Genomic DNA, 27,810 nt, shown 5'->3' with positions numbered 1-27,810 from the left:
AAATTACGAGGTCCGTCCCAATATAGCCCTAGTATTACTCTAAAATGGAAAGTTAATATAACTAAACTTGAAAACTAAAATACAGCTAATATAACTAAATAAAACACTATTTTTTAAATTTGTGCTCCGAATAATTTTCTATGTTTTCTCAACTTTTCAGTACAGCATTCTAATAATATATTATAATTTTCATTTTTAGTTTCCTGATGTCACTTCTGGCCAATAGGATATGAAAGTGACAAGCTTGCTTTCTTTGATATTATTCTTCGAAATGGAATCCTGCAGAATTGGAAGTTAGTAAATTCTATTTTTTTTTTATAGTAAAAAATTTCATAAGATAGTATTTCTAGGTTTTCTGAAGACATTTTCGGATTTTGAATTTAAAATGAAAGGCAACTTAAAAATTAATTTTTTAAATCTTAAATTTTTAATTAAATTTGGTAAAAGAAAAAAGAATTTTTCGATGAAATGTGATTCGGTTAATTCGTTAGTTTACGAGATAAAATTTAAAAATATTTTAAGGCTACTCTAGAGAAATTATGAATGTAGTAATAACTGTTATATTTAAAATCATAATTTTACTCAGACTCTCAGAGGTCTTAGTTTGAAATATTGTATTGTGGATTTTAAGCAATTTTTTCACTCACACCTTTTTCGTTCATACGCATTTTTGCCAATTACTTTTACTTTTTACTTTCTCATAGTATAGGGAAAGTATAGTAATCGTTAAAAAAAATTGGAACTCGAGATTTTAACGAGTCACCTCGTTTTATAACTCCCTGAGTTCGAAAAATCATTTCTAAGGAAAATGTCCTTCCGTCTGTCTGTGACAAAGATAATTGAGCTAGACGGATTAAATTTGGTATATGATCTTTACATCAAGTTTGAAGATTTCTGTCAAATTTTGAGTAACATCTGTTATGAGGAAGTCCGTCTGTCCGACTGTTCGAATATAAGTTAACACGATAATTATAAAAAGATGAGTGCTACATAGATAAATATTCAGTATACAGATTTCAATTTACAATATAGACACCTGTCAACTTTTGAACAAAATCCGATTAAGGGTTGACTGTCTGTCTGCCTATACTTTCAGAAATATATAAATGCGATAATTCAAAAATTCAATGTATCAAATTTGGTATGGAATTTTGTGACTACAAATGCTGTTTTATGACAAATTTTTGTTTCAATCGGTTGAGAAAAACGTAACTAAAACACAATTCGAATTTTTTGGATACTATTAACTCGCCAAGGGTGACACGTTAGATTCAGTTTAAAAGCTAAATTCACGCCAAAAGTTAATATTTCGTAACTATTGTACGCCAATGGCATGTAAGGCGTTCTCTGGCATGACAAGTTTATTAGAGAATTTGCGAGAAAGTTTTAGGGAGACCATTTCGACTGGTTGTTAAATTAAATAAGTATTTAGACGTTATGAATGCAAACAATTAAGATAATTCCGACACAACTAAGCCAGAAGCTTGGCAACTGAAGGGCAAGTAGTTATACATGTCCTGAGTACCAAACCAAGAGCGACATGAAGACAATATATTAATACGCATGCCATTTCTGAAAGGAAAATTTGATGAAAGGGCGAAAAAAATAGTTCCATGCTCAATTCATACATCCAAAGTCACTGATGATAACTAGGGATGAAAAAAAATTCACATTATGTTATTCTCATACGCCACTTACTTCCGCAACGCCACTGAGCTAAGTCATTTCAAACTAAAGAAATTGGTCCCTATAAATCTTTCTTGCATACTTTCTAATAAAGGCGTTATTTCCCACCCCCAGAATTATATTGTGGATTTTGAGTAAACTTACTTTATATGAATACTTTACAATAGTTACGAAATATTCATCTTCGGGTGAATTTAAGATTTCTACTGAATCTCTCATGTGATTCTTTGGCGAAATTTTTAACAATTAGTCCCTGCATGAGGTCATTAGTTTCTAAAAATCGAATATGTGTTTTAAACATGTTTTTTCCTAAACAATTGAAACCAAATTTCGACACAAAATTACAATTGCATTAGTAAAAACCCCACCAAAATTGCTTTCTTTTCTTAATTACATACTTTCTAATAAAGGTGTTATTTCCCACCCCCAGAATTATATTGTGGATTTTGAGTAAACTTACTTTATATGAATACTTTACAATAGTTACGAAATATTCATCTTCGGGTGAATTTAAGATTTCTACTGAATCTCTCATGTGATTATTTGGCGAAATTTTTAACAATTAGTCCCTGCATGAGGTCATTAGTTTCTAAAGATCGAATGTGTGTTTTAAACATGTTTTTTCCTAAACAATTGAAACCAAATTTCGACACAAAATTACAATTGCATTAGTAAAAACCCCACCAAAATTGCTTTCTTTTCTTAATTACATACTTTCTAATAAAGGTGTTATTTCCCACCCCCAGAATTATATTGTGGATTTTGAGTAAACTTACTTTATATGAATACTTTACAATAGTTACGAAATATTCATCTTCGGGTGAATTTAAGATTTCTACTGAATATCTCATGTGATTCTTTGGCGAAATTTTTAACAATTAGTCCCTGCATGAGGTCATTAGTTTCTAAAAATCGAATGTGTGTTTTAAACATGTTTTTTCCTAAACAATTGAAACCAAATTTCGACACAAAATTACAATTGCATTAGTAAAAACCCCACCAAAATTGCTTTCTTTTCTTAATTACATACTTTCTAATAAAGGTGTTATTTCCCACCCCCAGAATTATATTGTGGATTTTGAGTAAACTTACTTTATATGAATACTTTACAATAGTTACGAAATATTCATCTTCGGGTGAATTTAAGATTTCTACTGAATCTCTCATGTGATTCTTTGGCGAAATTTTTAACAATTAGTCCCTGCATGAGGTCATTAGTTTCTAAAGATCGAATGTGTGTTTTAAACATGTTTTTTTCTAAACAATTGAAACCAAATTTCGACACAAAATTACAATTGCATTAGTAAAAACCCCACCAAAATTGCTTTCTTTTCTTAATTACATACTTTCTAATAAAGGTGTTATTTCCCACCCCCAGAATTATATTGTGGATTTTGAGTAAACTTACTTTATATGAATACTTTACAATAGTTACGAAATATTCATCTTCGGGTGAATTTAAGATTTCTACTGAATCTCTCATGTGATTCTTTGGCGAAATTTTTAACAATTTGTCCCTGCATGAGGTCATTAGTTTCTAAAAATCGAATGTGTGTTTTAAACATGTTTTTTCCTAAACAATTGAAACCAAATTTCGACACAAAATTACAATTGCATTAGTAAAAACCCCACCAAAATTGCTTTCTTTTCTTAATTACATACTTTCTAATAAAGGTGTTATTTCCCACCCCCAGAATTATATTGTGGATTTTGAGTAAACTTACTTTATATGAATACTTTACAATAGTTACGAAATATTCATCTTCGGGTGAATTTAAGATTTCTACTGAATCTCTCATGTGATTCTTTGGCGAAATTTTTAACAATTAGTCCCTGCATGAGGTTATTAGTTTCTAAAAATCGAATGTGTGTTTTAAACATGTTTTTTCCTAAACAATTGAAACCAAATTTCGACACAAAATTACAATTGCATTAGTAAAAACCCCACCAAAATTGCTTTCTTTTCTTAATTACATACTTTCTAATAAAGGTGTTATTTCCCACCCCCAGAATTATATTGTGGATTTTGAGTAAACTTACTTTATATGAATACTTTACAATAGTTACGAAATATTCATCTTCGGGTGAATTTAAGATTTCTACTGAATCTCTCATGTGATTCTTTGGCGAAATTTTTAACAATTAGTCCCTGCATGAGGTCATTAGTTTCTAAAGATCGAATGTGTGTTTTAAACATGTTTTTTCCTAAACAATTGAAACCAAATTTCGACACAAAATTACAATTGCATTAGTAAAAACCCCACCAAAATTACTTTCTTTTCTTAATTACATACTTTCTAATAAAGGTGTTGTCGGCTCTGCCGAGCTTTTTTAATTCTTATTTCTCATCAGAAAAATTAATAAGGCAAAGACTGCCCTTTTAGTAAATAAATGTAAACGAAAATAATTGGCATGACACCATATTTAAATTTTTTTGACAACATTTAATTAACGTAGGACGAAACATAACATATATGAACACAATTACAAAATTTAGCATGAGAACATCATAGAACTCCGAACATCCATCTCTCTCCTCTCTCGGCACCGTCTCTCCCGCCGTCCTTCTTCTCCACACTTCCCTTCAGTTCGTTTTCTGGTTCTAATCATCCGCAGCGCCCTCACAGGTGTTATTTCCCACCCCCAGAATTATATTGTGGATTTTGAGTAAACTTACTTTATATGAATACTTTACAATAGTTACGAAATATTCATCTTCGGGGGAATTTGACATTTCCGCTGAATCTCTCATGTGATTCTTTGGGGATATTTTTAACAATTAGTCCCTGCATAAGGTCATTAGTTCCCAAAAATCGAATTTGTGCTTTAGACATGTTTTTTTCCAAACAATTGAAACCAAATTTCGACACAGAATTACAATTGCAGTAGTAAAATCCCCACCAAAATTCATACATTTATGGCATTGCCTTTTTTTCTTTTTAGTTATTCTGTTTACCTGATTTCAAAAGTACAGATGGACAGAAATTCAACCTTTTAAGGGATTTCATTTCATATTTGATAAATATCAGTGTATATGATAAGTATAAGTTTCATTTTTGATAAATATACTTTAGATGTCAAATCTGTGCACCAAATTTTTTTCCAAATAGTTCTCTTCGTTTTGTAGTTATTGTTAACTTATGTTCGGACAGTCGAACAAGATTCGAAAATCTATTTAATTAAATCTAATTCGAATTCTCGAAATAGATTTAACTCAAAATTTGATAGATATCTACAAATTTGGTGTAAAGATCATACACCAAATTTCATCCGTCTAGCTCAAAGTGTTTGTGAGCTATCTTTGTCAGAGACAGATAGATATAATGAGAAAAATGTATTTTTCTAACTGTAGGAGTTCTAAAACATCGAAATTCGTCAAAATGTCGAGTTCAAATTTTTTGACGATTACAGTACTTTCTCAATACTTCATACACGAGAAAAAAAAAGTAATAAAAATCAGAGCAGAAGATGTTCACTTTGATGTACTATGACAAAAATATTTATAGCTCAAAGAATAAGGCGCAGTTAATTACTTTAATTTATTTATAGAACATTGTTTCGTTTATAATTATATATGCTTTTCTTTTCTAGTATACACCTGCAGAAGAGTTCAGTAGGAAATTTCAATCAAGGCAAAGAAGATGGAAAATTTCACCTCAACTTCAATATTTTCATCTGGATTCAACGAAACTACTTCCAGTATTTCATATGAGAACTTGACCACAGTGCCAAAGCCCGTTTTGAACAAATACTATCCATATCTAGCTGCTGAACTTGGATTTTCCATATTGTGTTCTGTGATACTAATTCTCGTTTATGTTATAATAGGTGAATATAAGACATTACCTGGAAAAAATGTCATCTGCATTTCTTTGAGTTTGATTGTAACTTACATTCTGCTCATTGTAGACTTGTTAATGAGAAACAGAATACCATTCAACACCTGCTTCACAATTGGAGTAACAATACAAGCGACATTTCTTGCAACTTTCTTCTGGACGAATGTAATGTCATATGACATAATGAGAACAATGGCGTCTGTTAAGCCTGATACAGTCAGGACATCCAAATTCTGGAAATATTCAGCATATGCATGGTTCATGACTTTGATCTGTGTGTTGCCAGCAATTGTTATAGACCTTACTGATTTTGTTCCTGAAGAATATAGGCCGAAATTTGGTGTAAAGAAATGCTGGTTGAGTGGACAGTTAGCGTTTCTGTTGTATTTTAATCTTCCGGTAGGTCTGACGTTAGCTTCTAATTGTATATTCTTCGTATTAACGGCGCGGACAATTGTACGAGTAAGAAGCGCCACAGCAATTTTAGCAGCAAATCGGCATAAGAAAAGGTAAATATTCAATTATTTAAAAATTATTCAATGGTTAAATTCATGTTATGTGATTGAATCAAATATTGTTCATCATTTCTGGCTTTAATGGCTTTAATGACAATAAATGTATTATTATAGTTTTTTGAAAGGAGGTTAGGGCAACAACATACATTTTTGAAGTAAAAGCTATTATTTTTAAAGTTATCTAATCATTCATTTCAAATTCAATGTAAAATTTTAATGACAAGGTACATTTTGAAATTCGAAGATTCATAATCAGATGAAAGTTAAAATACGAACTAAATTAAAATAATATTAATGAATCAATTTATTAATTCAGAGATATAAAATAAATGAAAAAAATTAAATTTAATACAAATTGTCACCATTTATCAAAAAGAAAATTTAATAAATGGCATTCGAGGACATTATTTTTATAATATTTCAATAGTGTCCACAGAAGGAACTTCTGAAAAGTCTTTATAAAGGCACTATGATAGTAAAAATTAAAAGAATATTTGAATTCATTCAGTTTTTATCATTATCATAAAATTTGCAGTATTCATCTGAGTGGAAGTGCAAAACTAATTCAGAAATTTAGGTTTAAAGTTGAGGAAAATGGAAAGTGTGTTTGATTTCTGCTGATATAATGTTGCTATATGCATGCTTTATTCGTTTTCCTTTTCTCTTATGAGCAAGGGAATGTAGGAATAAAATATTCTGTTGATTTATTAGAAGTACCTGAGTAATTTACGATATTGAAGAGCAACAATATTTCAAGTTAGAAAAGTTTTTGATTTATAATTTACAAGAGAAAATAATGTATAATTCTGAAAGTAATCATAACCTCATTCGTTGCTTGTTTTGAAGTCGGAAATTTACCATTTGGCAATGATAAAGATTCTGAGATTTTAAATAAAAAGTTTTCCTAAATTTTGACGCTTTTTTGGGGGATTCCTTTTGATTGCTGATTTGAACTTTAGGATTTATATTTATCGCTTAAAAATCACAGATATGAAATAAAAGAAACATTTCCATCACAAAACGGAACTTTAAGCTAACATGAAAATTTTTATGGTGAATTATTGATAATGATAACGTTATAATGGATTTAAATGGTTTGTTTGGTTAGATACATCAACAGATGCTTTCTAATTGCAGAAGCTTAACTAAATCCAGCTGGAATCAACATTTTTGAATCAATTCATTGTCAGGCTTCTGAATATGGGATTTGTTGGACAATTACTGTTAGAATCACTCTTTTGTCCTTTTTCCATGCAAAACAAATTCACGAAAAAGAAGTATATATTCGTTTGCAGTTCTCACATTTCTCCTTTGGGATGTATTCACTGTTCTCATAGCACTAGAAGGGAATTTCATTGCCATGCCATTTACCCTGTTCACCCATGACCCTGTTATGTATGGATATTAAGAACCCTGAGTTCAAGCACTCCTGATGCTGCTCTCACATCGGCAGTCTTATAGTTCGTGATGGAAATGTTTCTTTTATTTCATATCTATGATTTTTAAACAATAAATATTATGTCTTTACAACAGACGCAAATGAGAGTCCCATGAAAGTAATAATTTAGAATGTCTGAATCATTGGCACTGGAAACATATACATGCATTAGATCTGATGATCTATATGATCAGATAAATTAATCAAATTAAGATGGTTAACGCATTAAATAATTAAATTTAACATACTTAAATATTTTTGAACAATTATTGTTAAAATGAATCTTCAGTTGTTGAATTGTTTTCTGCCATATCATTATATCTTTAGAATAAGATTGTATTCGATATTCTGAATACTTTACAATATTGGGAAGGCATAGTAACAATATTGAGAGAAATCTTCTGCTTATAGGAATACCATACACAAATCATTCCGATATACGGGTCATCCCATGGGCCACATCGTAATTTTTTCAACATTTGGCAAGTCTATGGTAGAGATAACAACTCTTTCAAAAGAATTCAGACTTCCGCGTAGATCGGCAGACATATAAACCATTGAGAGTTATTTCTGTTATTAATGTTTTGCCTCGTGTTTTAGGGCTGAATTTAATCAGCAAGTCACCACAGTGCAACCTTTTAACCCCCGATTCATTTTCCGATTGGATCAAAACTTTTTCAACCTAAAACAATGACATGTTTATGAAATTTTTTCTGGTTTGAAAATATTTGCGAAATATTTTAGAATAAAAATTTTGGAGGAGTATTTGTAAATGGGTTCAAATTGTTATCCTCATGACATTGAAAGAAATTCAGGAAAGACGACATCTCTTACCAGGAAACTCTACGAGGAAAGGGAGATGAAAGATTCAGAAAAATTCTAACCATAGTTCTTACTTTTGTACAAGATGAAGCTCATGTGTTCAGTTATTATCGTGAGAACCCTTAACGCCAAGTTCGAAAAAGATGTAAGTTCGCATGAACTCTAAGAGATTCGTTCTTTTTAAAGGCTAATCTATCTGCTAATTTTTAAAGCATCCTTCCTAAGACCATCATGCGCAACCAATACATAGAATATTTTACTGCCTATGAGAAAACAGCTAGAAGCAAACAGAGCATTGATTTTGAGGAAGGAGGGGGGGGGGGGAAGAAAAATATATAGAAGTTACAGAAGGTTATCCCACCAGAAATGGAAAGACATTTCTAGGGTACCTCAAGGTCATGTTGACCGTCACATGTGAAAAAGTTATGCTTCAAAATCTGAGTGACTCTCAAATTTTGATTTTTCTATGTACGAGGAATCTAAATATTTTATCTACAAAAGATTAAAAAAAAAAAAAAAAAAAGGAAACTTTTTTTTTCTTTTTAATTCACGTTTTTAAAATCCTTAATTATGCAGATATTTTCTGTTTTCGAATATGGAGGTTTTGATTTCTAAAGGATATATGTCTCTTTTTTTCTATTATGTAAATCTGCGAATATTGGCTTATATTGTGTCTTTTAGTGAGAAAATAAAGTAGGAATTATTTTCCTCAGCGGTAATACTCTTACTATTCTATGCATCAGAGATTGGAAATTTGTTTATACTTGATAAAATCTCTCGCATCGAAGTTCCGAGTTAATTAATTTTTTTTTATTATAGGACATAAACTTTTCAGAAATGTTTTATGTAAAGGCTGCCCGAAAAAAGCGTAATCTTTATTGTTGGACATTCAAAGACATCAGTTGCTTATTTAAGCTGGTTCGGATTACATCTTCAGAGAGAAAAGCAGCGCCATCTAGTTGCACATCCAGTAATTATACTTATTTTGTAATGAGTACACTACTTTAAGGAATTACCTCGAATTGATGAATTTGATTAGATAAACGTTTTAAGCACATAACTGGAAAGTTCTTATTATTCGGACATTTTAAATAAATATGAGTAATTTTCCTCAAGCTCAAATTTTCAAAATTCCAGTTCGTCAATTATCAACTTTGTAGAAATCGAAGAAAACAGAAATTATTTTGTTTGTCTATTTTTACAAATAAATAAATAAATAAAAATAAAGGAGTGGGAGTGATAAAATTTTTCGTAATTAAATAATTATATTGTAAAATAATCTAATAATATTATAAGATTTTACATAATTTATGATTACCTACTTTTTTTTTTTTAAATTTAGGGGCCATGGTAATTTAATACTTTCTCATCATTTGAATATTTGGAGAATCACTTAAATATTCGATGAAATAATTCTGTGTTTTTAAAACGTTACAAAACCTGAATTTACTATTCATACCATCAGACAATTTGTTAAGGGGTATTTTTCATGCTTCGATATTTGAATTATTTTGTTCTTGCCTATATTAGGAAAAACGTTTTCCTGCTCCAAACTCTGATAAACAACTTTAAAATACAATTTAAAGAGTTCCCACAGATATACGTAGACATATTTAAATACCAAGAAAGGAGGAAAAAATCCGGACCAAGGAAGATAGAGCGTACACTTTTTAAACACTCTTTCCCATTCCCAAATTAATAAATAATTATATAAGCTAGAAATTTATTTTTTGCATTTTAATTTTTCAGTATAGTGAATTCTGACAATATGAATAATATCTAAGGAATATTGCGTATACAGTAGACTCCCGATTATCCGCGGGCGGGTTATCCGCGGTGCGGATTATCCGCGCCTGCCACACGAAGTTTTTTTTTTTTTTTTACTAATTTTTTCAAAAAGGTGCAGTTTTACCGTTATGCTTTTGTGATTACCTACTACATTACAGTATTAAAACAGTACGTATGTATTAATTTTTCTGTGTATCCTTGACGCTTCTCGTAAATACAAAGCACTTTTCTGTTTTCATTAACAAAATACATTTTAGGTTAGTTTTTAGTGATATACTAAAATATTAAGCGTTAGTTAAAAATTTCCTGCTGTTTATTTTACGTTTTATTGTACATAAAACAATTTTTCAAAGTTGGAATGACTGTTTTCTTTTTTGCTATACCCGTTTTTAGCTTTATTTGGATTATCCGCGATTTTTGTTATCCGCGGCCGCCGCGCCACCCAATTCCGCGAATAATCGGGAGTGTACTGTAACTGAAAAAATGAAATGAATTCAATGCAAATAACAACCAAAAATAATACAGAAATAAAAATTATACAAAAATTATCATTGAATTTAAGCGCTCCTTGTGACATTATAAAACCAGATGCATTGTGAAATAAACACTTTGATAAGTTAGTCATTAATGCGTAGAAACCAAATTTTGCATGATCCGTAAAATGTTTTCTCTTTCCTTTCTTCCCCCCCCCTTCTTTTTTTTAAATAAGTACATTTTTTAAATAAGTACATTTAAATAAGTACATTATTTTCAAAATTTGTATTTTGGAACAAAAAAAAATGCATTCCTAAAGAAAATTTTTTTGATAATCAAGTAAAAATGAAGCAAGATATATGTAAAGTTTATTTTTTTGTGTTTTCTGAAGAACCTTTATGAAAAAATTAATAATTTAATTCGACAACTGCTGATAATAGTAGAATTTGTATAACTTTTTATAAGAAATTTCAGATTATTAAGAATATTATTAATTCTAAATAACAACAATAAATCGTCGAAAGAATTCTCTTTTCATTTTCTTGTACATATTATTTATTTATTTATTCACCATTTGTTTTGGACATACTTTCACCTTATAAGGAGAAGAATCGAGATTGCATTTTGGACTTCCTTCCATTGGCAATTTGGATTCAAAATACGAAACTAATCTATCATTTCAATGTCAAAAGCACATACCTAATTTTTAAATGGTTCTATTTTTCTGCTTTCTCGTAAGTGAAATACACTATGCGAACATATTGCTATCATCAAAGAATTCAAACTCAAGATGTTAACGAATCTCCACGTTTCAAATCGCCTTCATTTCGAAAAACACATTTTAAGAATATGTGAATCTGACTGTGTGAACACAATAACACAAAAACGCTCTGAAATAGAAGGATAAATTTAGGTATCACACATTGACTACTCCGACCCACCCCCTTGAAGCACATGGATAAAATTTGAATAATCGGATGGCCACAACACATGGATAAAATGGCGAGAACTAAGATTGAGTCCTAAGGGCCAACATCAGCCGTGGGACACCCTTTCTCTTGAGAAGCCCGTCCTGTCATCATTTGGGGGTAGTCGACCCTACTTCATTTCTGTACCCACTCGGGTAGCGAGAACCAATCACCATACCAGAAGCTTCTCATCCTCAAATCTGAGATGTCCCTTGTCGGAGATGAATTTAGATATATAATCGTTGCACCAAATTTATATATATCTGTCAAATTTTGAACGAAATTCATTGATAGGAAGTATGGCAGTCGATTGTCAGTGTACAAGCGAATGCGATAACTAAAAAAATATAAAGATTTAAATGGATAGTATTTGGAATACACAGTTAACGTCTAAAATGTAGATTAACGTCAGACTTAGAAACAAATCCATGAAGGAAGTGGCAGTCTGTTGGTCATACTTTCGAGTGCATGTAAACTCAAAATCTGATAACTTAAAAACGCAGAAGACGATATTTAGTATGTAATTCTATGATTACAATTGTAATTCTATTTCAGATTTTGGTTTAAATCGACAAAAAAAAAAAAAAAACAACAACATATATTGGATTTTCTGGTACTTGTGTATTAATCGCAATAAACCTGTCATTAGATTTAAAACAAAGATGGAGGTTTCTTAACTATTATAAAGCAATGATATGCAGTTAATACAAAGTACCAGTTGTCTTTACTATACGAAATACACGGGCCGCGGAGGCCTGGTGATAAGGTCTCGGCTTCAGAACCGGAGGGTTTGAGGTTCGAGACCCGATTCCACCGAAGAACCGTCGTGTAAGCAGGGGTGTTTGTGCTCCGGGGAAAGCCCGGAATTCCGGGGATTTTGAACTTCGATACCCGGAAATTCCGGGGATCGTCGTTCAAAAGGAAGTAGGAATAATAATGAATTATTTATTTTGATCTGGGTAATTTTGTTTGCTTTGAAAGCAGAAAACGCAAGGTCAGTGTGTGTGGTGAAAACTTTTCCTTTCTTTCTCCAAAGGCAGTGATAATGCGTGAAAAGCGGGGAAAAAACTTCTTTTTTGTTCTTTCCTTATTGCGAGTTATGACTCATTCCCCCGGTTCTCGGACATTCTCTTCTGGATTCTTTTCGGCAAGTAGGCGCGGCAGAAAAAAAAAAGGGAGAGACTTCGTTCAACCAGATGGGCGATAACGTGACTCTGGGTTCAAAGGTCTTATCTCTCCTGGCGTGGCGCCAATAAGTAGAGAAGGGGGATTTTTCGCTGTATTAGCTATTTGTTATTGATCGCTTCGCAACTTTTTTTTCTCCGCTGTGTAAAATTTTCGTTTCATTTATTGATGCACGTGTAAATTTTTATTTTCGCTTATTGAAATATTTTTTTTATTTATGTACGCAAGAGAATTTCACTTTGAAATTTCAGCATATGAAACAGAAATTACCCCTTAAAAATTCATATCTAATTAGTTTTACAGCATTAGATCCAGAGCTAAGAGGTAAAACCAGTACAATATTAGCTTTTGAAAAATTATCATCTTTTATGTCCCATATTTTTAGTGATAATGAAAAGTCAAAAGTAGAAGCTGAAATAAGGTTATACCAGAGTGATATTGATATCACCAAAGAAATGCTCTACAGATCTGATGAAAGTGGAAATCAAGTCAAGTGTACAATTGATAAATATTGGTCTAAAGTTTTTAATTTAAAAGATGATTTCACAAATGATTATAAGTATCCTACATTGGCTAAATTGGTCAAAGCCTGCCTTAGCTGCTTCCATGGCCCATTAGTGGAAAGTGCATTCAACTTAATGGATACACTTGTCACTGACTATAGAACCTCTCTTAAGATTGATTCCCTAGATGCAGTGCAGACTATTAAATATGATTTAATGGCTTCTAAAGAAACCTCATGTGAAAAATATGGCTCAAAAAATCCAATGACTGATCCAATTCACAAAGATCTCTTACTGAATATGAACAGAAGTTGGAAAACATATCAAGAGGACTTAAAAACATGTATTTCAGATGAGTCACCTATAAAAGTCTCTGAAAAACCTTCTACATTAGCAGAAAAGCAAACTGCTTCTACCTCTGCATGTGCAGTTCTCGAGGAAATTTCTTCAACTGTAAATGAGGAAAATAAAAGCCAACCTTCCTGCAATTATGAAGTTCACCACAAAAGAAAGACAAGCCCACAAACATCAGAAAATAAAAAAAAGCAGCAGAAATTAGATAATTTTTTTTAAAAGAATTAATTCAGGTAATTTAAAATATTTGCATAAAATGTAGTAGTTTATATGTTTGAAAATTTATGGCTATTAATTTTGCAAAAAAAAGTAATTCATTGAACTTTTATAATTAGGTCATTCAATACTTCATAATTGTAATTTTTCATTTCTCCCCCCCCCCCCCTTCTCGAAACTCCAAAATGCCGGTAGTAAGTCCGTAAAAGTTTCAGGGGATTTTTTTGGGGTCCCACAAACACCCCTGCTGTAAGCGGGTCTGGTGCACCTTAAACGTCCTGGCCAAACGTCCTCCCGCTGGTGTGTCATGGTGTGGAGAGGGGGGTGCCAGCTCAAGTGTCGTCCTCGTCATCTGACAGCGGTTCAAAATGACGAGGACCGTCCCAAAATAGCCCTAGTGTTGCTTTAAAACGGGACGTTAATATAACTAAACTAAACTATACGAAATACACAACTGTCATGGGGGAAAATAAATTTTGTGCACTCGTCATGTTCACGGCTTTGCTCAAGATAGACAATTTTATGCGGGGAGGGGGAGGGAGAGGCATGACACCATTATTAGAGAATATCCAAGAAAGTGTCCACTCTCTCAAGTTTAGTTATGGCGCTCATACTATAATGACAGAAACAGTCATTTTATTTTCTAATGGATTTAGTTCAAAATTTGATCCACATCAAATTGTTAGTGTGTTATCATCTAAAATTTTGTGTGTTAATGGGTTATCATCTGGAATTTTGATGTGATGATAACACACTGAAATTCCACCCTCTAGTTTATTACTTTTTTGAGTTACGACATAAATACAAACAGATATAAAGATAGACATTCAACTCGTTGGTGGATTTTGCCCGATTTGCATTTTCAGTGATAAGACATACGCCTGATTTCTTTTTATCTAGTGTATTGTGTTTTTGTATTACCGTATTTGCATGTACAAGTTTGGGCAGACAAATAGACATTTCTTAGATTACATCTAAAAGTGGTAGAAGCTAAACGTAATTAAATGAATTCCATACTATCTTTTTTGTATAATGCAAAAAAAGTAAACACTGCCATTATGGAGTGCAGCAGAGGGAAATACACACGCACAAAAACACAGTATTTGCTTTCCGTGGTTCCCAGGTTATTATTTTTAAACAAGAACAATAAAAAATTACACAATATCGCTTTTTTAAGGCATTTTTTTATTTTAATATTTTTGTTGTCTAAAGCTAAAATCTTTTTGAAAAAAAAAAAAAATAAAATTAGCTGAATATCTAAGCAACAAAAATAATTATTTCATTAAATAGCGTTTATAAAGAAGTCGCATGTTTTTTTTTTATTTTTTTAAGATTTAAGATACATAAACACTGACATTTCTAGATTTTAATTCCGTAGAAAGAATTAAAAACAGCAATATGAACTTTTTAAAGCAAAAATTAAAAAGAGTGAAAAATTGATATAAGCCCATAATGGTGAATAAATTGCAAAAATAAAATTTTTATTTTAATGAGAAATATTTTATAACTGCAAGCTTTCATTATATAAAAAAGATCGTTAAGTTTATTTTCGGAATATTGATTAATATATAGTAAAATAATTTCAATGTCATAAGATATAAATGTATAGTAATTAAATAATAGTTAACAAAGTTAAATAAGAGTTGAAGAACAGGAAATATTAATATATACAAATACAGTAATAGAATACGACTTCGTAAATCCCAAATATATCAAGATAAATCTCCTTTTTCTGAAGAGGTTTTAAGAAATTAGCGAACTTTATTATTTTAAGTTCAGTTTCAATCTAATCTAAGTTTCATTTAACCCTTTCTAGGGCCGTGGGAAGTATGTTTCCCACCAAATTTATCCATCTTTGTATGAAATTATGTAGGTTGGCATAGGTTCTGAAACATTTTTTTAGTAAGTCAGAAACTTAGATGCTTCAGTTCTTTATCTCAGACAAAATGATATGTCTTGATTTGTTATTTAATTATTAATTAACCAAATTAATTAATGAATCAAATTAAATTTATCTAATAAGCTAAATGAATCCCTTTTCTTATTTTAATTTCAAGCCTAAAAATATTTTAACATAATGTGACTAGAAAAAAATGGCCCTTTAAAGGGTTAACAGAATTTTTTACTAATGTTATAAGAGTGGATAGTAACTGTAAACTGCAGGATGCAAAATTTGTTCTAAATACTTTACAGGGCAGATAGTGGTACTTAATTCTACCAATAATGACACGTAGTTATTGTTTGGGTAGTAAGTGTGTACTAAAAAAAAAGGTTTAAGAATTTTAAATGCCTTTTTAATTAAAAATTAAATGAAACTTTATTATTTTCCTTCAAAATTTTCAAAAAATATTATTTAAAAAAAGAAAAAAAAAATTTTAATCTTTTTTAAAATTTTAAGGCAATGGTATCCCCGAAACGTTCTTGTATACTCATTGATGAATGTAGTTCTGTCTTATTAACCGGTCATTGGTGGATAACATATAAAAATGAGCCTATTAATGTGTGATTTCTGCGATTAATTGCTCGAATGCGGTAATTATACAAACACCGAATGTGCATTTAGAACTTTTTTTCATCAACTAACTAAAGCCAAAATTTGACACAGAACTATATTTGTAATCACAAAAGTACAAACGAAATTTCATATTTTTATGTCACTGCATTTTTGAATTACCGAGTTTACATAATTATGTAAGTACAGATGGGCAAACAATCAACCTTTTGAAAAATTTTATTCCAAATTTGATAGCTATCTAAACTTTAGATGTTAAATCTATATACAAAATTTTATCTATCTAGTCCCCTTCATTTTGTTGTTATCATGTTTACTTTTATTTGGGGCAGCTGCCTCTGATGGAAATCTATGAATTTGGGGAAAAGACCATATACTAAATTACATTCGTCTAGCTCAAGAGTTTTTGAGTTATTGTGTTCATAGACAAACATAATTAAAAAAACTTATATTTTTTCGGTCTCGGGTTGGATAAAACATGGAAATTCGTCAAACCTCCAGTTAAAATTTTTTTTGTTAATTATAACATTGTTTTTTTTTTCGTATACGAAAAAAAAAAAAAAAAAAAAAGCTGTGATGTTTCCGATTAGATGCTCGAATTTCCTTAATTTCTTCTTCTTCTTCTTCTTTTTTTTTTTTTTTTTTTTTTTTTTCATCTTCCAACAAATTGATATATAAGAAAAACATTTTTACTCTCTACTTTTATTACTTTATTTATTTACTACATTTATTACTTATTATTCTATATTTATTATGGCTTTGGTATGTTTTATTCAGAAGAAAAGTGGTTTATTTTACAGTGCAATATGATTTCCTATCGCTATATTTGTTTGAAAATTATTGCTTTTTCGTTTATCAAAACTTTACCGTCTGAAATGAAATTTTGTTTGTTTATTTTTACAAAATAATATATTATATCCATGTGAGACGGCAAATGTAATTGCATCTGTAAATGTGTTATCTAATTACACATTATTTCCGTCATTTTCTGTTCCACCATTTGCCCACTGGATTCTAAAATTAAACTGAAGCGGGGCACGTTTGAACGTGTATTTCATTTTATTAAATTAATTTTATCTCTGATACTTCTTTTTCCAATTTCACATATTTTAATTTCAGTAATTCCTTCAACGATACTTCGCATTTCAACTAAAGCAAACTGGCCAGTGTTGATTTAAATGCAACAGATATCAAAAACATTGTTTATACCTATAGTAAAAAGAGTATATGTTGGTCCTCCATATGACAGACTATTTGATTTAAAAGTATTAAATCTGGCAAAGATATATTTAGAGAGGATAAAATGTGTACATCGGCGCGATATTTTATAAATTTTCAATTATTAAAAATTAAAAGATGATCTGACGCTTTTTATTGATAACTCCCCAAAATATTATTGTACAAAATTAATTTGTCCACCTTTTTAAAAATAATTTAATTGCTATAGCATTATTTTTTTTAATTTTTATAATATTTGGTATTAATTTCAATAACATATTTCATTGTCTCAATAAAATTTAAATTCTTTTCATTATTTCATCCAATAATTTAATCGTTTGATTTTCTTATGTTATTGAAACCAAAGGAAAAAAGGTTCTAATTATTCGTGCAGTTTTTTTTTTTTTTTTAAATGTAATGAAACTTGAATCCATGTACTAAATGTTCATGTTCACAATAAATAGAACTGATCAATAGTTATTAACCCTCCAAGCGGCGAACCCGGAAAAAGACGGAATCTTTTCTCCCTTCAAAACGGCGGACCCGTCTATAGACGGAAACAAAAACTCCCTTAAAACTGTCACTGCCCGTATTTTTACGGGTTCCAGTTTTTCCCTACCCCCGATCTCAAGCTGTGAGATAATGAGAAGGGAATGTGAGATAAGGAAAAGTGAATCGTTATCAGTGGACGATATGATTGATGTCTTCCTGCTCGCGCCCTTTTAAGCATTTTAAAATCTCGCTTACGTTCTGAGGCGTTACTTTTGAGATTTTGATAATAATTACGTATCCAAAATGAAATTTGAATAACGAGAATAAAATTGAACGTATGGAAATATATACCTGGAATGAATACATACATAAACGTATTATTATTGATAATTTGAAACATAAGATTTTAAAGCTTTCTAACATAAGAAAATAGTTAATGTAAAAAATAAATAAAAAATATAAAATTAAAATTTGACAAGCTTCTTTTTTATAGCGTGCTTTCATTTAAGGATTTTAGAATTGACATTGCTTATGCAGCTTATTTTTGAAAATAAGACACTAAACTTATTTACAGAATTTACTTAACGAACGAAACTTTTTAACTTTTAATGAATTATTTTTTTAGTATTCCTTAATAAGTGTATTTCAAAACGGGGAGATATATAGAACCAATATATTAAAGTGCGATTTTTCGGAAAGATTAGTATTCGTTACATTAAATCCTTATTTTTATAACGTAATAAACTATATATGAAAATTGAATATTTGTTTCATTCTTTAAACCTTATAGAATTTCACAATCTTTGACAAATTCGAACAAAAATGTAAGCATTGTAGAGATATAAGTTTCATTGTTTTTATATTTTTCCTCTGGTTTTTAATAATATTTTCAAAGTTAATATAAGCGCAGTTTTTAAAGGTTCTATTTTTTGTATCGAAATATTAATCTTATTTCACTGTACAATCTTATATATACATCGCACGATTCTGTTTATATTGACATTTTTATTCTTAATGCTGAGTAATTTAATCCACGAATTTTAATCCACTTGAAAGTGAGTGAATGTGAGAGTTAAATATGAGAATTAATAATTTTAAAATTGTTGCCATTATTTTAACTTCTTGATCTAATTTTATCTCATATGTTATCATTTAAAAAATTTTTAATGCGTACAACTGGCATTTAGACTATTTTCTTCACCTGTTTGGTCAGTTCAAGTTCACTGGATGTGATTTTTAACAAACAAGACGGGATACGATCTTTGTTTTATTTTATTTTTGATCACGAGAGTAAAAAATATTCGGAAACTCCCACTTCCATTTAATTTGAAATTCTTTATTCTTAATAACCTTTAGCCTCACATTTTCATTTTTTAAAAATAGAACTAGTTTGAACAAGGGTGTCAGACATGTAGGTCGCTTGCGAATATTTCTATTAAAGTAGCGAATATCTCTAATTATAATGAATATGAATGTTCGTATTGGCGATCTCCAGATCAAACTGTTTGACTTAGAGCGAACACACTTCGTCATTAAATAATTAGAAAACTGTTAATGTTTACCTCGAGAGGAAATTTTCAAAATTTTAATTAAAACTTCTGTTAATTAAAAATTATTTAAAATTTTACCATTTATCAGCGATAAAATACGAAATTATTCTAATATAATTTATACAATGTGTCATTTATACATTTGAATGTATCACCAAGAAAATTAATTCTTTGAGGTAAAATTAAGATCTTGAACTTTTAGTGTTTTATTTATTGAGATGCTAATTATGGAGCATTCTCTTCAGCCACATGGTTTATTTGTATTTCAGTAAGAAATTTTTACCCCTTTGCTTTTAGCTTAGATCTTTTTAACCTTTTAACTAAATCATCATCAATGGGTAAAAAGCCGGAATGAAATATAAGGATAACAATGAAAACGTTTAGTTTCAATTCAAAAATAAAATATATTTTTAAAATATGCTAAAATATTTTTAATTTAATTAAAAGTGGGGAAAAAATTGAATTCACAATTAATGTACAAATTATTTTTCTACTGTGATATTTTCGAATCAACTTTAAAATTTTAACAATTTTTATAAACCCTTTAAAGGGCCTTTTTTTCCTAGTCATGTCGGAGTAAAATGTTTTTAAAATTAAGATTGGCCTAGGAAAAGTAATTCATTCAACTTATTACATCAATTTAATCAGATTTATTAATTAATTTTTCCAATTAATAACTAAGAAATAAATCAAGACACTTCATTTTATTTGAGATAAACAATTGAAACCTCTAACCTACAATTGAAACCTTATTGAAAAATTCGTAAGAATTTATGCCAACTTACATAACTTTATTCAAAAATTGTTGAATTTGGTGATGAGCATACTTCCCTTGTCCCTTGAAAGGGTTAATTAAAATTTTAAAGAAATGATTCCCACTGTCCAATGTATGTAGGTGCAGATTTTGGTAATTCTATTTCAAATTGTCTGGTCTGAAAAGTACCAATACAACCAGACAAATAATGACACACACACTTGTCCATCTTTATTATTAACTTAGACGAATGTTTGTGCGTGGCGTCTATAAGAGTTTCCATATATATCTTAGTGGAATATGTATCTTAGAAAATAAAAATGTGTAAAATGTTTTTTTTTTAATTTTTTTTTTCTGAAAATTTTTAAAAATTATGAATTAAAAATAAAATGAGATTTTGAAGTGTATTCTATCAGAACTTTCGAAATTATTACAGAATAAGAAGGAATTTTTGGAAATTTTTATTGAATAAGAGATATGATAAATCATCTGAGTCATTTCAAAAATTAAAAAGAAATATTCAGTATATACATAAAACTTTATTGCTGAATGATTTTATTTCCCGTATTTAGAAATTTAATAAGCCTGATTGGTTTCAACAAAACAGGTTTTGCATTAATTGAAGTTTATTCACTCCCGTTTTAAATTAAGGAATTACTGTCAAGGAGCTGACAGAAAATTAAAAAAATTTGCAATACAAAATGGTACAATGAGTCTGCAGTAGTATGAATTATATGACTATCAAAATTTGAAATTTCAAGACATTTTGCTGAAGAAAACATTTAATTAAAAATTTTATATTGGCTAGTAACCTCGACGCAACACATGTGCTGACCACCGAAAGCAATAAATAATGTAAAAGTAATAAGTAAAAAAGATCAATGCAATTGTATTTGCAAAGCTTTTAAATTCAGATTTTTCTTTTTAATGATTCGTTTACCCCACGGTTTGTCGTTACCCGATTGCAAAATAGTAAGAGCTTTGATTCTAACCCGAAAAACTTAAAACTGAGATTTTTCAAAAATTGTAATTTATTTTAAAACAGTACTTAATATTCTGTAGGAACTTGATTTGAAGGTATTCAAAAAATTCCAGTTGCAAATGGTTAATTATGAGTCTAAATAATCAGTATTATTTGAGTCATTTTTCCAGGCCAAATTTGTATCATGAATATTACAAAGAAATATTTTGACAATTATTTTTATTTGTTACAGTCATAAGGTCGACCAATTATTTCAGCATTACTGAATAACTGGCCAATTAGCTTTGCCAATTAAATATTGTATAGTATATTTAATTATAAAATTTTAATCATGCAGATAAATACTGAAAACCGATATATTTGAAAGTGAAACATTGCATGAAATTCCCTAATTACACAATTATTTTTTTGAATACTGAAGAAAAAAAGTTATAACGTAGTGTTACTTATCGCAATTAATGTTTTAAGCACGCATTTTAAAATATTAAAATAAATTGGCAATGCGCTGAAAGGGTTGTTTTTTTAAATTAAATCACTTACAGGTGATGTCGAGAAATAATTTCACAGTACTACGGAATAAAATAATTTGCGAAACATATTGCAATGAAAAAAATATTAGACGAGGACTTTCAATTTATAAAAACTAGACTAGTATCAAAATAAACATGATAATAACTTATTCCTAACATAAATTTTATGTATTGTTTTATAAAATAATTGAAAAACCTCTAAAAAAACCAATCACATTTTCGCATTTTCAATCGATGTTATTGTCAATCTCTTCCTAAGCACTGAAAGAAAAATGCTCTTAGAAATCGGAAGACTACGATAAGAAACACCTGCTACTCACAGCATGAAATTTGCTAATCACTTCCCACCTGCAGCGCTGAACTGACCACAAAAGGGGAAAGCAATCCTTTTGACCAAACCGCGACATTTTTAAGGTTGAACCTGTTATTCCGGCGTGCCGCTTTCGGTGAGGATAGCAATCTGAAAGCCGCCGCCAGGAGGGTTAAAATATGCTTGTCACAATGCAATGATTAAAAATATTTTGTTGAGGGAATCATGAACATCAAGCTTTGAATAAGAGATTAAAACTAAATACAATTAATATTCTCGGAGAATAAACCGATTGTCAAAGGCGGTTAGTTAAAAATAAATCTAATTATAGTTCAATTTAGTTGAAGAAGCTCTAAATCATTCTTTATAAAAATCATTATTTTGATCTAAATTTCTATCCATCGACAATTCGCAGCTGTTTTTGTTTATAAAATCAGCGTCTACTGTTTGTTCACCGCATTGCCATTTTCTAAGAAATATTGCTTTTTTAGTTTACTAAAGATTATGAAATAGTTGGTAGGTTTGAATTCTTGTTTGCAAACAGACATCGTTATCAGATTTTAATGCGTGTATTCATAGTTTTATTTACAGGAATGTAGGAATATCCTGTTTTTTGGATAAATGAAGTTTATACAGCATTTTCTCCTTGCTAGGAAGATAAACCAAATATTTTGGATATTCAAAAGGCTTATAACAGACGCCGAGGAGCGCTTTTTTTCAATTACATGCTAAGGTAAATATCGAAAACTACGCAGCAACGTTATTGTTTTTTGCTTTGGAAGCATTAAAAATGAAACAACTATAACAATAACATCCAAATCACAAACATTTCAAAGAAAAAAAAATGGCTCTGATGAAACACGAACATGCATTTACTTTCTGATGCTTGAAAGCATCAAGCTACCTGGTGCTTAGACGATTCTTACGAAATTTCAAAGGAAGAGAAAAAATTGGATGAAATCATTTAGTTCACCATATTATTGTGTACTAACTGTTATTTGTGAGCAGCTGGTGTCAAATAGCTACAGTAGTTCTTTAATCAAAATTAAAATAAAATAAAATGCTGCCGATTCACTCAATAATCTGTTAGCATTACATTGTGATAGGAATCGAGTTTAATTAATCATAATTTTCATAATCATATTTCTTAATATCCTTACACAGGTTCTATTTATGAGAGACAGTCGTAGATATATATAAAAAATATTTTTAAAAAACTTGTTATTTGGTGTCGATGAAAATGGCTTAAAGGGACAGGTTGTTTAGACAGATAAAATAATTAACTGAGTTAATTAACTAGTATCCCGACATTTTCACATTACGGTAATCGATATATTTCAATAACTTGAACCAGCAGGTCTTATTATGCACGTGCATCAAATTTTATTACGAAATTCGATATAATTCTTAAGACATATTTAGTTTTCTTTGCAGAAACTTTCTTCTAATCCACTGGGGACCGTATATTAAGTAAATCTCAGCTTGTGAATAGCAATAATAATAATAAAACTCATTTTCTCGTTTTAATTCACAGGAAATTCTGAAGAATAACAACACTATTCAGATTTATCCTTAATATTAAATTTTTAAATTATAATTTTTTTTTGCTTTTATTTTATTGAAGCATTATTAAAGCAATTATTCTTTTTAAATCGCTTCGTCATCTTTTTTAGTTTATCTCATATAAGAAATTAAGAGCCATTTTAATTATTATGGCAAATTGAACACACTGTTTAGCTCATTTTTTTAATCGTTGCTTGATGAGATGCAATTTCTGAAAAGACACTTTAAGCCAATGAAAGTGAGTATTTGTTAAAAGGAGAGAGTACATTCATCGATAACATAGCAATGAAATAAAAAACAACTGTCCGGCTAATCTATCTTTAATTGCGAGTTTTCTTTAGCAGGACTAGTTTACGCCCTCTAGGGGCCCTTTAATTAATTAAATCTTGGTGCTCTTTATTCCAATTTTTTAATTTCCTATACCAGATATATTTTATCGTTTTTTATAAATTGTGTAAGAAGTTTTATAAGCAAAACTTGATAAAATAATAAAATTTCGGAACCCTTTCGAGAGAGTTTCAGTATTTCTCATTAAAAAAAAAAAAAAAAAAAAATCAAGATTCAAATTTAAAAAAAATTGTGAGCAAAAAATTTCTGAGCCCAATCTAAATACTATTTATTATAAAGTCGTACATTTTTAAAATATAAAACATATTTTTTCACTGCTTTTAAATGACACAGTATAAAACTTTAAAAAGATAATTAAAATTATTAGAATAATGCTTTATCATTTAATAAATTTGAATAAGTTAAGAGTGCACGGCTTTTGTAAATTAAATGAAAACATTAGATTAATGTATTCAGAAAATATCGCAAAATAATATATTGAAATTTTGGGCCAATAAGCAGTTGTCTGCTTTACCTACTTGCTGGTTCGGCTCTGATTTTAAGCGGTAATATAATTCTTCTTCCTCAATCTTCATGTAAACTGTGAAGATAATAAATATAACCTTTCTTCCTTAGTTTTCAATAAAAAAAGCGAATCGGGCGATTTAATATTCGTTGAAATAATGAAACCGAGTCGATTTTCATTGTAACAATAAAAAGTATTAAAAAAATTCTGAAAAAAAAAGTTCAAGAAAAAAAGCCCAATTAAATTGATATATTGATTTTTTTGAAATTCATATATTGTAAAAATTACATCAAAACAATAACAATTTTCCGTAGTTATCTCGGTAAAATGACAAGAAATTAATTTTTAAGATTATCCGCCGAAGCATATATGCGCCAAATTTGGTACTTTTAAGTCAAGCTGTTTGGTCTATAGACATTGCGTTAATTAATAAAACAATAAATGGATAATGCAGTAGCAGTTGACAACATTTACTACATCAGATCAGGAATTCACCATTACTGAAATAATCTTGAGTTGTGTCAAGAGTAGGAAAACACAATGAAGCTTGATTTAAATACTAAATTCTGAAAATATCAACTATTTGTAGGAGGGCGATAAGCAGGTATTGGGTCCCTTCTTAGTTTCCACCAGCCTCTCCACTTTTGGTAGGGCAGATCTAATAATAATAATAAAAATCATTGTAAACAAACTAGCAACGCCATCTGGTGGTTACATTACTAATAAACTTCTTAGAAATATGATACAAATACTCTTCTTTATTAATAATCTTAATTTGGATATGCAGAAATGTTACGCAACTAAATGAACTCGAATACTATTAATAAAATTCTGAAACAATCATCCGATTAAAATTTTACCGAATATAATTTCTTTGATATTCGTCAATTATTTTTTCGTATATTTTTGTTTCAAGATAACGAATTTTACATAATTTTGGAAGCTTTTTACTAAATTATTTTTTCCATAATGCTGCCTCTCCATTAATTTTTTCAAAAATTTATTAATAGAATTAAATGATTTTTGTATTAATAAATTTAGATGAAATTTATTGCTAGCAAGTTTTTGAGCTATTTTGTATTACTTAGTTCCCAATAATATTTTCAGAATATATTATCAGTATTCATTTAATTTTGATTCCGTGAATTTGAAAAGAAATAAATGCTTTTAAAAGCTTTCATAACAATTATAATGATAATTTATAAAATACATGAAAAGACTAGTAATTTTATTTAAAAAATACGGTCATTAAAAGCATGCTGCGTGGACTCAATAATACGTAAATGGATACACAATGAATATCAAAAGAATTAAAAACTTTCATTAATAATTAAAATATATAATATATGCAATTAAAATTTCATTGGGCGAAGAGTATAAGTGAATTACAACGGCTATGACATCAACTTTATTTTGAAAAAAAAAATTATTTGTGATTACGAATATTATATTCGTATGCGAAGTAAAATGGTTTACTAAATTATGAACGAAAACAACGCCGTATATGTCAAAGTAATGTTGATGAATTTGAAAAAGTAAGTTGGTACACAACTTGAAAATAAGAATCTCAAGCCAATTTCTGCCATGTAGCTAGCGTTTGAATAATCGTTTTCACACACATTTGAATTCTATAAATTCAAATTCTTGAAGTTGAATGTTTTCAGAGCAATAAAATTCTTCTGTATATTTTGTACTAGCCGCCTTTGATGACTAGCTGGTTCGCCAATCTTAATGCTCGTTAAAATTTTAAAAATTAAATATTTTATGTAATTCCTACTTCAATAGCTTCTTCATCAAAATATTTTCAAATTTTGATAGTCATATAATTTACTCATAATATTATAAAGGCCTTCAGTCATAACGTAGTATGTATCTCTCTAATTTTCTGTTAACTTCAGTAGAATTTCTGCTTTAAATTAAAGTGGAAATGATTAATCTGCAATTAATATAATAATATTTTTTACTGAAGCATTTTTTTTTATAATATGATTACTGAAAACAGAGTCTCTGAGCATTTAAACCTTATGGGCACTAAAGAATATCTTTCTTGATTTATGTAATATCTCAAGAATTTGTCAACAAAATTTTCTCAGATTCATCACGAGCAGATCGATTAATCAACAATGTTTAATTTTAAATGCATCAACACTAAGAAAATAAACAGAATCGTTTAAAATAATCGGTCGAAAACAGGTTAAAAAAACGATGTAAAAACTATAAGCACCTACAAAAAATATATAACTCACATAAATACAAAAGCCTAACCTAGAAATAATTTAAATCAAGTCCGCATCCGTTGAAAATAATTGTCAACAATCAGAAAACAATGCGCATGCGTGAATTTTTAATGCCAGTTGGGGTAACGATATGCAGATTAGAAATCTTTAATTTCCTTTATTCTGTTTTATTTTAATTCAAAAGTACTTCAGAATGAATCTGAAAGATCGATAAACAATATTTAATTTTAAATGCCCCAAACATTAAGAAAAACAGAATCGTTTGAAATAATCGGTCGAAAAATGTTAAGCCTAACCTTATTAGCGGGGGGGGGAGAGAACTGAAGCCTTACTCATTTGGCGGTGGGGAAATGAAGATTTTTTTGGCGGGAAAGTTAGCTTTTAATTAATAATTAAAATTCTACTTAAAAAAAAAGAGACCCAGGTGCACATTCCCGACCTCCAAGGTATACTTGTACCAAATTTGGTAGCTGTAGGTCAAACGGTCTGGCCTGTAGAGTGCCTACACACATTGAGCTTTATTATAGGTATAGATAAGAGGAAATTCTTGAATATTTATATTATCACAACTCCCCCCCCCCTTCTTATCAAACATTTTTATTTTATTTCAGATTCCGTCTCTGTATGAAACTCGTCCTCATCATGGGTCTAGTATGGATTACAGAATTTGTTCCATGGCTAACAGGAATATATTATCTGTATGCCATAGCTGGAATGCTAAACTGCCTGCATGGCGTTTATTTATTTTTAATCTTTGTATGCAAAAGACGAATTCTCAAACAAGTTGTGACGAATCTGTCGTGTCGCTGTTCAAGAGCGACACCATCGACCATCAAAAAGAAACAATCACCTTCTTTAGATACAATCACAACTACAGTTTCAAATATTTGTTCACCTTAAAAAACACAAAACAAGTTTCATAGAAGTGTTTAAAGATTTAGACATAACCTGTGATAAATATTTGATACAACAGTTTTCAATTTTGAAATGCTTCAGTCACATAGCATTTATTTCATTTCAT

General features: G+C 29.6%; 1 protein-coding gene across 1 annotated transcript; it reads left to right on the top strand.

Moving 5' to 3' along the window:
• Positions 1 to 208: 208 nt before the first annotated feature.
• Positions 209 to 27,779, top strand: LOC129966541 (probable G-protein coupled receptor Mth-like 1). The gene is made up of 3 exons (XM_056080981.1): positions 209 to 293; positions 5,278 to 6,034; positions 27,401 to 27,779. Exons 2-3 carry the CDS (start codon positions 5,328 to 5,330, stop codon positions 27,687 to 27,689), a joined length of 996 nt encoding a protein of 331 aa, XP_055936956.1. The 5' UTR covers positions 209 to 293; positions 5,278 to 5,327; the 3' UTR covers positions 27,690 to 27,779.
• The last annotated feature ends 31 nt before the right edge of the window (positions 27,780 to 27,810 follow it).

Source organism: Argiope bruennichi, chromosome 4 (genome assembly GCF_947563725.1).
Source record: "Argiope bruennichi chromosome 4, qqArgBrue1.1, whole genome shotgun sequence".
Classification (NCBI taxonomy): domain Eukaryota; kingdom Metazoa; phylum Arthropoda; class Arachnida; order Araneae; family Araneidae; genus Argiope; species Argiope bruennichi.
This window is presented reverse-complemented; position numbering and strand designations above follow the sequence as displayed.